The sequence below is a fragment of the Leptosomus discolor genome, chromosome 4 (assembly GCF_034619465.1).
Source record: "Leptosomus discolor isolate bLepDis1 chromosome 4, bLepDis1.hap2, whole genome shotgun sequence".
Taxonomy (NCBI): domain Eukaryota; kingdom Metazoa; phylum Chordata; class Aves; order Leptosomiformes; family Leptosomidae; genus Leptosomus; species Leptosomus discolor.
The window spans coordinates 57543751-57555880 of NC_141394.1; the positions used below are offsets into that span (position 1 = coordinate 57543751).

The window sequence follows — 12130 nt, forward strand, 5'->3', positions numbered from 1 at the left end:
ACGTAGCAGAATAGTTCTGAAATGTATCAAGTCCAATGCTTGATGCTGGATGGAAGAGCTAACTACTGAATAATTGCTTTCTGCTGAAGGCAAGCACTAGTTACTAGAGAGTGTGTGACATGGTGTGGACTTCATCGGAGTGAGTCTTTAAGAAGCTACGCATTGCAGAATGAATTTTAAAGTAATTTTAGGTTCTAACAAAACTTTTGGCAAGCCAAAACAAATCTTGGTGCAACATCTTGATTTGTTTTCCAAAACAACGAGTCTGTTCTCTAGTGCTCTCTTCCACTGAGTTTAGAAAATGCCATTGTGCTGATCTAAACTATGACGTTTCTTCCTTCACCGTGATTTGAACTATGAGCAGAATTTCAGGCTTAACTGAAAATGCTGTTCTTTTTTTGATACAAGCTAACCTACAGCAATTGTTGGTGTTTTTCACTGTTTATGTTCTTAGCTCTTTGGGAATGACAGTCTGCTCTTTTTATTTCTTCTCACTCCCCCACCGCCCTTTATTTTCAATATAGTCTAATCAGCTTTATTTCACTTCATTGCTTGATGCAAATGAGGTTATTGTAAAAGCTATTCACTTTTATGTTCTTCTGGTATTTACAGTTATATAATTTTTTGTATTTAATATAGAAAATGCTCCAACAGGTGTTTCCTGTAAGCAGTTATATGTTTAATAGATTATATAGTTGTGATATGTGACTGACATTTAATTGTTTTAATATTATTAATAAATCGGAATACATCGTATCTGCATAAAAAAGCCAAGCTGTTCATTGTTTCTGATTGTAACAGAATATTTGAAAGTTAGATCACATGACCCAGAAGAAGCCATTCGACATGATGTTATTGTTACAATTATTACTGCGGGCAAGAGAGATCTTTCTTTAGTCAATGACCAGCTGCTTGGCTTTGTAAGGGAAAGAACACTAGACAAACGGGTAAGTGTTAATATTTTATTTTCAGCAATATCTGCTTCTAATATAATTTGGTAAATGTAAAACAAAAAAAAAACCCCAGAAGCCACAGAAACAGAGAATCTTAACTAGAATGCTGCAGGGGAAAAAATAATTTTCTTACCAGAACATCTTAATGTAGATTCCATATTACAGAGGCACCAGTCAAGTGTTGTCAAGCAAGTAAGGTCACTGACTTGTGAGGAACACAATCATATTGTAAGAACGTAAAAATTGCCTCACATGTTTAGGCCAAAGGTCCCTATAGCCCAGTATAATTCTCATATTGGTCAGTTTTGGCTTCCAGCAGTTTGTGATTTAAGGATTTCTTGAATCTGCTTAATTGTGTTCATCGTAGCTTTCAATGGAACTTTATTTCATGAATTTATCGAGTTCTTTCTTGAACTTATTTGTGCATTATAAGCATCCATGGAATCTGTATCAGTAAATTCAAGTTTAATGCATGTGTGAAAAAAGTAACTTCACTAGTTTGTTTTAACCTTGTCTTATAATGTCACTGGGTGTCTCATAGTTCTTGCATTATGTAAAATAATAAATATTCTTTGACCCACTTATGATTGATAAATATGTATACCATATCTTCTGCACTCCTTTACTTTCTAAGCTAAAAAATCACCTGATTAACTTCCACACAAATTTATTATTTCGTACTTCTGATCATTCTTGCCTGGTTGTTCTGTATCCTATTGGAACCAAAGTAACCAGACTTTGCCATGGCATTCAAGGTGTGCACCGTGTTGTGTACATACTTTCTAATAATTTTTTTTCTTATTCTTTAACATTCTGTCTTTTTCTGAGCACTGAGCGGACAATTTTGGAAAATATCCATGTTGGCTTCAGTATCTTCCCTGAATAATTTTGGATGATATGTTGCCTAATACTATACGTGCAGAGTTAATGCAGATAGGAAAACCTGGCCTTAATTTGAATTCCTTTCATTTCATATTGTAACAATTCAGTAGCATGATATTTTTCTGCAGTTCTTTATTATAATGTTAGATCTGAGTACCTCAGTAAATTTTATACACGCTGTTCAGTACATTTTCTAATAATTTTTCATATGTGAAGTGTCACAGATTCCCTTCTGACTCAATCAATAGATTCCCTTTGTTCTCTTCATTGTGAAAACCAGTCACGTATTTCCACCCAGTGTCCCCTATGTTTTAGTTAATAATTAATTCACAACAGGATTTTTATTTTAATATCCTCTGGTGTGAGACTTTGTTGGAAGTTTTTTGGGATCCTAGTGCATTTTACCAATATAGTTGTGGATCTGCTAAAACTTTTTTTTTCTTAGACAAAACTAAACTTCCCATTATGTAAAGAGTAATCTTCATTCCCATAATGTCATTTTTCAACAGTTTCTGCACTTTGTTGTTGTTACTGTTTTGTTTCAACCTGTTTGCCCATTCAAAATCAGATGTTCTGGTGAGTGGCACTCTAGTCCTCTTGGGACCCTTTGGTTTCTTTCACATTTGCTGTGTTCAATCCATTCATTGACAGATTGTAGTAACAGAATAGTTAGTATTTGGTCTAATGTTTCTAAATTCTAATACCCTACAAAAGGATCTGGAAGGCTTCCTGCTTCTGGAGGCTTTGGTGAAGATCTTTAATTAGTATGCTTTTAATTAATAATTTGGTTCTGAAACTTTTACCGTGCTTCATCAAGGATTTATCTTAAACTCGACAGAGCTTATACTCTTCCTTGTTTACATTCCTTTGGATGTGGCTCCATGGTCTTTGGAGGCTGATGTTTTAATAGCAGAATTCACTGTGCTATGTAGCCATGTTGATTTTTTTTTTTTTTTTTTGGTGGTTGTTCCTTTATAGGGGGCATCCTTTCTATAACCTGTGTCATTCTAGCTAGTTACTTCAATTCTTTTAAAATAATTCTCTCTTTTAGTGTTCCCCCTTTTAAATGAGAGTGTTACTGTAATGGGTTTTGAGAAAAGGATGTCATCTTTGCGCAAAGAGAAATACTGATTTTGAGTGTAATCACTAGTATAAAGCAGCTCTTCAGTTATTTGTACCTGCAGCTTGACCTTGCACGTTTCTCAGGACTGATTAAGACCACCTTCCTTCTTTTTCAGCCAGTAAACAAACATGTCTAAAAAGTCATTTGAGATCTAAAACCTCTCAGTATAACCACCTCTTACCACTGGGACTTCCACGTAGTCAGAGCAGGATGATTGTTACTGTGTCTTGTACACAGTGTATCTGTTCTCCTTTAGCATGTCACGGTCGGTAAGAGGCAGTCAGTTATACAGCTGTAATACTCATTTCTACAGAGCCAGGGATTTTCAGTTCATATAGCCTTAAACCTAGTGTGGTACTTTTTAATTTTCCTAATATACTTGTCTCAGTGATTTCACACCAGTCATAGGTTTGATGATATATTACATTGCAAGGTTAGGTGCCTTTTCAGAGACTCATCAGTGAAGAATAACTTCACTTCTAGATGATGTTTCTCTTATAGAAATCTCTGGAGAGAGCATTAATGAAAATACATCCTGAAGGTAAATGAAAATTGAGGATTGACTAGACATGATTACAACAAATACTTAGCATTTGAAGTAGACCTTAACAATATAGCATGTCTTTGTAAATCTAATTAGTGTTATAAAGTGAATATCAAGGACTTGTAAACTTTCACAATTTTTTTTTTTTTTTTAGGATTTTTCTCCAGTTTGGGAGAGGGGCATTGATATGTCCGTGTAACTGTCTGTATATTTTCTCTGTAGAATTTTTTGAGTTCCAGGCATAGTGCATTATACCTATTTTAATTATTCTTTTGCTTTAAAGAACTCATTTATCTTCTGCTGACTGCCATTTACCCATTGTAGCCAGGTTTCTGTGGGACAAATCTACTGCAAACTCCTAAATGATCATTCATCAGTTTGACTTCATCTAATTCTTTTTAGGCCTGCAATCATCTATCAAATGAGTGTAGATATTACTAAAAAAAGAACACTTGTCCAGCAGGCTGAAGTAAAATGCTGATTGTTTAAACACCCTAATCTGTCATTTCAATTTTGCCTTTTTTCTTTATAAAACAATATGAAAATTTAAATCATGCTCTTATGCCATTTATGTGATCTGTTTTTTCTCCTGACTGTATTCTAACTGGCACAGTATTAGTAAAGAGAGCCTCATGACTTTTTTAGGGTAAAAGTTTTTGGCTAAAAGGCAGTACTTCCTTTTTTAAAAAACATCGTTGGCTAACTTGATCTATATGGGTGTTTGCACAATGATTACATTACATATACATACATTTACGTATTAAAAAACAATACACGCACACCACCACCCCCCCACCCCCCCGTAAACACATCCCACCCCTATAGTTTTCGGATCTATTTTTATTGGTCCGGTTGGAAAAATAAATAAATAAACCAGATGCTTCCCAAAAACTGGAATCCAGTCTTTGGTAAGACTTGTTCTGAGGAATTTTCCATTGGAGCACTGTTTCTAGGGTCTTCCAGTGTCTTCGCTTTTCAGAATAATTAGTTTCAGTAGACATTTTTAATATGTGGGGTTTTTGTTGGTTTTTTTTTTTAAAGCTTCTAGAAGTGTTTCAGGTACTGTTCCTTTATACTGGAGTAACCTTAAGAACCTGGAAAGTTACAGGAAAGTTTTGTCAGCTGACTTCTTTCTTTGTGGTCTAGAGAGTTAGTCCCTTTGTAAGAACAGGCTTTCACATCATCAGCTTGAAGTCAAAAGCTGTAGAATGAGGAGCCACAGGAACAGACTCCCATTTTCTATTTCTCTTTACGCATTTTTCCGCATGTGATAGTTTTAACTCCTCCTTCTCTGTGTGCGCTAAAAACCATTGTGGCTTTTCCCAGATGGAGAAGGATTTTAAGATGTTAATATTCTTAGCTCTGTGGAAGTAATAGGTTACCTATGCCAACAGGTAAGGGATTATCATGAACTTTCAGTAACTTTTTATTAACTCAGCCCAGCAGTCTTCGCTGAAGGAGTTTAATTATGCTGGTTAACCAAGGAAGCTAAGACTGTCAAAAATTCTTTTGTTAAATAAATGAGGGTGGTAATTCTGTTAGCTGTGTTTGAGCTGTAATTCTCAGTAGCACCTTACTTTTTTTTTTTTTTTTTTTTTTTTTTTTAGGGTGTGGGTTTGTTTTCTTTTGCCCCCCACATCTGTATCTCCTGTTCAGTGACTTGCTTCCATGGTGTCTCAAAGCATTCTCTAAGGAATTCTATCCAGTCCCTCCCATCTTCTTCCTGAAACTGCCTTTCTGCATGCTCTGACTTTTACTTTCTACAGCAATTTCAATGATCAGAAAGCTATTGACAATCCAAACGTCCTTTCTTGCAATCCTTCTCCAGTGTCTTCTGATAATAGTTTTGCTGTCTTTCCTGTCTCATATAGGAGATCTGAGGAACCTATCACTTGTAATGAAAGGGCATATCTGAATGCAGAAAAATACTAATACTTTTCTGAAAATGTTTTTCTTTCAGACCTTTATTTTCTTAAAAATGTTTTAGATTACAATGGTGAACAAATTCCTGCAGAGAGGTTAAACAGTAACATCTATTTATATCTAAAATTTTTCTCTTTTGTGAAAACAAAGTATTATACTATATACTGTCAAAGTCATTACTCTCTTGACCTCTTACTTGTGTTTTTAATATTTAAGAAATATGTAACTTATTCTTTCCGTCCTGGCTCAAGAAGGCACTTATTCAGGCATACATGTTAAGATGTACTTAACTTTTTTTATGCTGACTAGCTCTCAGATTTTCTTTGTTCAGCACAGAAGAGTGCTGGATTCCTCTGTACAGCCAGTACTTAATCTGCGTAGTATAGGGAAGAAACCCCTTATGTAGGCTTTACAAATTTTAATTTAGAGACTCTAAACAGCATTTTTCATCTTATGAAGTGTCTAAATATAGGAGGTCAGAATGTGGCTGTTTTGTCTTTCACGCTTCTACATTTGTACTGTATTTTGTATATGTCTGATATTTATTTACCAAAACTCCCCACCTCCTTTTCATTTCTTCCCCCTTAAGTGGCGAGTAAGAAAAGAAGCTATGATGGGTCTTGCCCAGCTATACAAGAAGTACTGTCTTCATGCCGAGGCTGGAAAAGATGCTGCAGAGAAAGTGAGCTGGATAAAGGATAAACTTTTGCACATATATTATCAAAATAGCATTGATGACAAGTGAGTCAACCTAAGCCTTCCTAATTTTAATTGTATAGTGATAAGAGATACTCCGAAAATGTGCTTGTCCTGAGAAAGCTATTATATCACATTCTACATCTGTGGGTTTAAGTATGATATATTTGATTACTAATCATTAAGATATGTACTAAGATATTCAGGATGGTTTCATGATCCATTCATGCATTCATTCTATTTACTGGTGGAACTAGATCTGTTACTGTCATTAACTAACTACTGCATAGAAAAAATTTGTCAAATTTTGCGTTTACTATACCCAGTTCTTGTTTGCCTTCCTACTTTCCAGAGGCTAGCATGTTGAAATCCATGATCTGTGAGCATCGTGCATGTATGCACCACAGTACGTGCACAGACACCTCCTTTTGGTATGCTATGTAGAAATGGACCCTTTTGGTAAAGCAAAAGCTGAAGAAATATCAGGGGTGCTTCCACTGTTGTCTAGTCTTCCCTGTTTTGTCATTCAGTCCCTTTAATTTTTGAAGTACCATTTTGGCTTAGAGAAAAGTATTTTGGCCAAGGTTTTGAAAAGATAGTTTTCAACTCTCACTATTAATTCTTTGTCTTTCACAAGGAGAGCCAAAATATGAGAGCCAAAATATGAGATCACACAAAGATAGAATTTCAGCCTAGAGTTTTAATACAGCAGGCTTGGAAATTATAGTGTTTCTTAACATCTTGCTTATACAGTCTGCTACCTCAGTATGTTTCATCATCTTAGTGACTAGCTTGAATGGGCTAATAGCCTCCTTCAGTTGCCAGTTATGATAGTGAATTCTTACTGCTCCAGTGGTGAAGGCGCTTACTTTGTTCATCTGACTGATCATAAGTGAGCCAGAGTTACATATTTGATTAGTTGCCACCTTTTTTTTAAAAAAAAAAAAAGAAAAAAAGAAAGGAAAAAGAAGAAAGATGGTTATGAGAGTGTACACACAGAAATTACGCTGAAAGTCTGCTGAGGTAGAAGTATCAAATAGTGAAAAATTAGGAAATCACATAGTTTACAAAGCTCGTTCTGTGCATATATATGTATATATATATGCATCAAATATGCTTTAATTTGCATTGAGAGGTTTGAGTTTTTTCTACCATGTTCATGTCTTGCTGACAGTACACAGGTTTGATAGGGAGCAGAGAATGAATCAAAGTTCAATAGTGAATGGGACAGATGTCTTCAATATTCCTGCTCAGGGGAAATGCAGAACACTGTCAGGGAAATGAGGCAAGGAATTTTAAGGAAAGACCGTGTCATCAAAGCTGAGTTTCTTTCTTTGATGTGATTTCTTCTGAAAGTCTGATTAAGCCATTGAGACTGGTCTTTTCATGAGTAGGCGTGAACTGTATGCTGTTTGTTTTCTGGGTATCCACACTGAAAGACTTGTCTTGATTTTTGGTGTTCCTCTAGTCCAGTTTGGTGCCCTGAATTTTAATTCAAATTCTACTAGTTTTTAAGGCTTGTTAATGAAGTTCGTGCTCAGTCACATCGTTGGGTCCGTTTCCCAATCTCAAGAGTGGAGGAATAAATGCATTCCAACATTATCATTGTCAGAATTAGAAAGGTAGTACTTTTAGGCACCCGAAGAGCTGTAGAAATGCTATGGTCTTTTAAGACAGAGTCCATCTGGTCCTTTAAACACACAAGCATAGGTCAAAACTAGCCAACTCTGGCCTGGTTTCCTTCCATTATAGGGGAGGAGGATGAAAAGTAACAGTGAACAGCTATCTGAGCCTTGGAGTATCTTTCATTGTGTGCATGGGATAACACTAGTTCTTTCAAAAGATACTACTGCAGTGTCACACAGTATTCAGGCATGTAGTGGAATAGAACAAATTTTCTTCACACATCCTTAACTAACTTAATAATGTTTTTGATGTTGCTTGGCTATTGATGTACATGTCTACTACAGACTGAGAACTTCTAACCGTAAGAACTGCTTGTCACCTGTGTGCTCTGAGCTTCTTTGTTTTACAACAAACACATAGGGAATGGAGGAAAATAACCAGATCTTAAACACTGCCCTGTTACCTGCTCTTGATATGCTAGCCAATGACTTTCCTCAGGAGAAACGTGTCCCAGAGGCATTACCTTTTTGTAAATCTTAACAATAATCGACATGGACCAGGGAAAGCATGATACAGTCTCACCATTTGTAGTGACAGCTTTTGTAGAATGTGTGTCCGTAGAGTTACAGGCTAGAGCAACGTTCATAAATTAGTAAGGTAACTCTGATGCCTCCAGTCTGCTAGTATGTTGAACAGAGATGGAGTCACCTGAGATCTGAAGATCCTGTTCACCAAGCAACTTCGTTCTTGGAGCCATCGGTAGTAAAATGTATGTTCAAAGGGAGAAAGCTAGGTTTTCTTTAATTCTAACAGGGTGCCTTGAGATAGTTGTATCCATATTCATGATTATCCTTTTATTCCTCTACTTGCCATCATGTCTCTTTGAATTTTCTTTGAGTAGAAATAAAGTGTGTTTGACCTTTGACCTGTGCTGCCTTCTATGGTCTTTGTACAAGGCACTCGCAGAGTACTTACTAGGAAACACAGTGAAAAAGTTTGTAAATTCAAACACATAAAATATTTGTCCATAAATATCAAATTGTATAGCTGAACATTGTGCACAACTCTCATTGCTATGGATTAAATTAATGTCTGAATGTTCTTTTTATTTGGGGAGGCTATAGTTAGATGAATTGTACAGTCATATTTTGTAGTTCAAGTTTTGTATTTTATGTAAAACTTTAAATATGTATTACTGTTTTAAAAAAGATAACTGGAGAATGGTTTTGCTGGTTTGGTTTGCTCTCACTTAGTTTTCCTTTTGCTCCTTTTGTTGTATATGTTTTGGTGTTCCTTTGTCACCACCTTTTTAATGCTGATTTTTAGCTTCTATGTTAGAATAATGAGTAGTTTCAAATGTTTTGCTTTTTTTTCAAATGCTACAGTTTTATCTTAACCTTTTCCTCGAGGATCCTTCAGATTTTTGCTTTTCCTCCCTCTCAAGTTATATTCTTGTATTCTTTCTCCTTTATTTGGGGTTTCTACTGTCTGTATCCCTTTCTGTTATATATGGGAGTGAACAAGGGGAGAATCTCAAACCCTAAAGAGAAAGGAGAATTTGGATGGTGACAAATAAAGAAATTACTCCTCCTTAGAGGTGAAAATGAAAGAACATGGAAAAGCTCTCAAGAAGCAGTTCTTGCTAAGGCTTCTATCTTCTATCAACAGTGGAAGGAATCTTTACGCTTGAGAAAAAGACCACTGCTTCGCTTCTTCTCTGTTGAAAAAATCTAGTTTCAATGACTTCCAATATTTCTTGTTCTTTCAGCTTGTCTGAAAGGTATCTTTTGGAAATGTACAGTTTTTATGTCTTCTTTTCCTGCAGATTACTGGTAGAGAAAATCTTTGCTCAGTATCTCGTTCCACACAATTTAGAAACGGAAGAGCGAATGAAGTGCTTGTACTATTTGTATGCTAGCTTGGATCCAAATGCTGTCAAGTAAGTATAGTTTGTATTCAGCAAATACTTGCTTTCTCAGGCTTTTCCAACATCTGTATCATTTTACTTGTATTAATAGGATTTAAATAAAAATTTAAGTAATTGATGCTTAGCATTACTTGCAACTAGGATTTCAAAACATTTCCTTTTTATATACAAGTAACTCTACATCTCCATTAGGCAAAAAGATACGTTGATATTTGAGGAGACTGGTTTTCATCTAATGAGAACAATGCAGAGTTAAAAATGCTCAAATAATGACTTCTAGATCTACTCTGTATTAGGGGCCATGATGAAGATAACTATAACTGAATTCTGCTTGATAGTGGCTTCATTTTTATGTTGAAAATGTAATTTTGAAGGTAATTCCGGTGGTTGTAAGACATACTATGGCTGTCCTGTATATGTGAAATTGTTCCAAGTAGAATAATAAGAGAGGTGATGTTCTGTAAAAAGAGAAAATTGGATCCACCTTGTTTGAAACTTTTTTTTTTTTTTTAATACTTGGAAGGTTTTGATTGCAGCTAGCAGATGTTGCACTTGTAAGATAAATAAATAAACAATCTTGTTCACTAATACATCCAGCATGTTCTTGCCATGAGCAAATTGGTAAGCTTTTCTTTTCTGGTTTTGCACTTTTGCAGAGCACTGAATGAGATGTGGAAGTGCCAGAACATGCTAAGGAGTCACGTACGAGAATTACTAGACTTGCATAAGCAGCCCACTGTACGGTTTTTAAAATATTAATACTTAATCCAGTGGACCTGTTAGACTACTTTATTGTATTTAAAAAGCTCGGTATTATTTGTTCAGTGTGACTTTATTATTTTCTTGATTCCCATATGTAGACAATGTTCCATTCTCATTAAGTAATGATGCTTTCAGTAATGCTTAAAGGTATATGACCTCCTTATGTTTACCATTATTTTGTATTACTGGTAAATAACTTCGGAAAAAGTTCAAAAAAAATTCCAAAATTTTTGTTTGCTTTTGACAGACCTTTTTTATTTCTCATTTTGTAACATATTTTGAGAATGGAATATGGTATAACATAAAGCAATGATTTGTTTGTTTGTAAACAAAAGTTTTGAAGTATTTTTACTGTAATTTCATTTATAAGCATATCTTCAAACTAGCAGAAACTATAAAGAGAAGGGCATGGCTTTGGGGTTCTGTTGTGGGGGTGGGCTTGGGGGAATTAGGGGGGGGGAGGGTGGGGCTTGAGGTCTTTTTCCAACAATTGATTTTGATCTGTCGTGTGAATCAGTGAATTTTTGCAGTTCTTTGATACTGAAAGAAGATTTCTTCCCCTTTTTCTGTGTGGTAGCTGCTGATGATACTGTTATATTATGCTAGTGTTTGTTCTTAAAACAGAAATGTCAGATTCCAGAGTAGGATGTAGTGCTGCAGAAGAACTGTCAGATCAGCTTAAAGGTATATTTTATAAAGGAGATGTCACTGATTTGTTTGGTTTTGCTGTTGTCCTCAGTCAGAAGCAAACAGTGCTGCCATGTTTGGAAAGCTGATGACCATAGCAAGTAAGTCTTAATAAGTTCTGTGAACTGTTATTACAGCATTCCTGGAAATTATATTGCTGTGAATCTTGGCATACTGAAATGGCAGATTTATCTTCTGTTAAATTGTATTTAATCGTACAGAAAACCTTCCAGATCCTGGAAAAGCACAAGATTTTGTGAAGAAATTCAATCAGGTTCTGGGTGACGATGAGAAACTTCGGTCTCAGCTTGAACTGTTAATTAGCCCTACGTGCTCTTGTAAACAGGCAGATGTCTGTGTGGTAAGGAAATGAAAAAGCCAACTTTTGTACCTTAAATATTTGTGATTAAAACAGTTACTTGGAGTTAATGGTCTCTTTTGGTACCTTAACATGGTTTTTATATATTCCCAATTTTCATAAAATACCTATTTAGTTAACCTGTAGAGATTACAGAAAATATAATTTATGATCATCATCTTCCTTTCTAAGAAAACATTAGCTTTATTCCTTGCTGGGATAATGAGCATCAAGCATAAAGTCTGAAAGATTAACTTAATATTTTTTAATATTTTATCTCAAGTGTCTTCTTTTATAGTAAGGTCCCTAAACTGTCTTCTGACACTGAAAAAACTTCCTCTGAGTAGCAGCAAGCCAAATAATGTACCATCTGCATATTATTAATTTATTTTTTTGTCCTAGAACATTATTTTGAGATCATTCTCCCTCCCCCCATGCCCCCCCCCCAGTTTAACCTGCTTGGTGAAAATACCTTTATATTCAATCAGACTTTTCCAGATATTTACTTTTTTTTTTTTTTCCTGTTATGGTCCCAAAAGAAAGTAAGCAATTTTGTTAACAGAAACCACAGTAGAGAGCATCAACAAAGAAGCATAGGCTTCTAGGGTTTTGTCTAGCGGCTCTGAAATTGTCCAGGGAAGGGAACAGA

At 35.4% G+C, this 12130-nt stretch overlaps 1 protein-coding gene across 1 annotated transcript in view; it reads left to right on the forward strand.

Annotated features, from left to right (window-relative positions):
* PDS5A (PDS5 cohesin associated factor A) overlaps positions 1 to 12130 on the forward strand; it is an 84148-nt gene that overhangs the window by 43186 nt on the left and 28832 nt on the right. Inside the window, exons 11-16 of the mRNA XM_086464779.1 lie at positions 802 to 947; positions 6015 to 6166; positions 9573 to 9686; positions 10331 to 10412; positions 11176 to 11224; positions 11345 to 11484. Coding sequence (XP_086320905.1) covers positions 802 to 947; positions 6015 to 6166; positions 9573 to 9686; positions 10331 to 10412; positions 11176 to 11224; positions 11345 to 11484 — 683 coding nt within the window. The remainder of the gene's footprint in view (positions 1 to 801; positions 948 to 6014; positions 6167 to 9572; positions 9687 to 10330; positions 10413 to 11175; positions 11225 to 11344; positions 11485 to 12130) is intronic.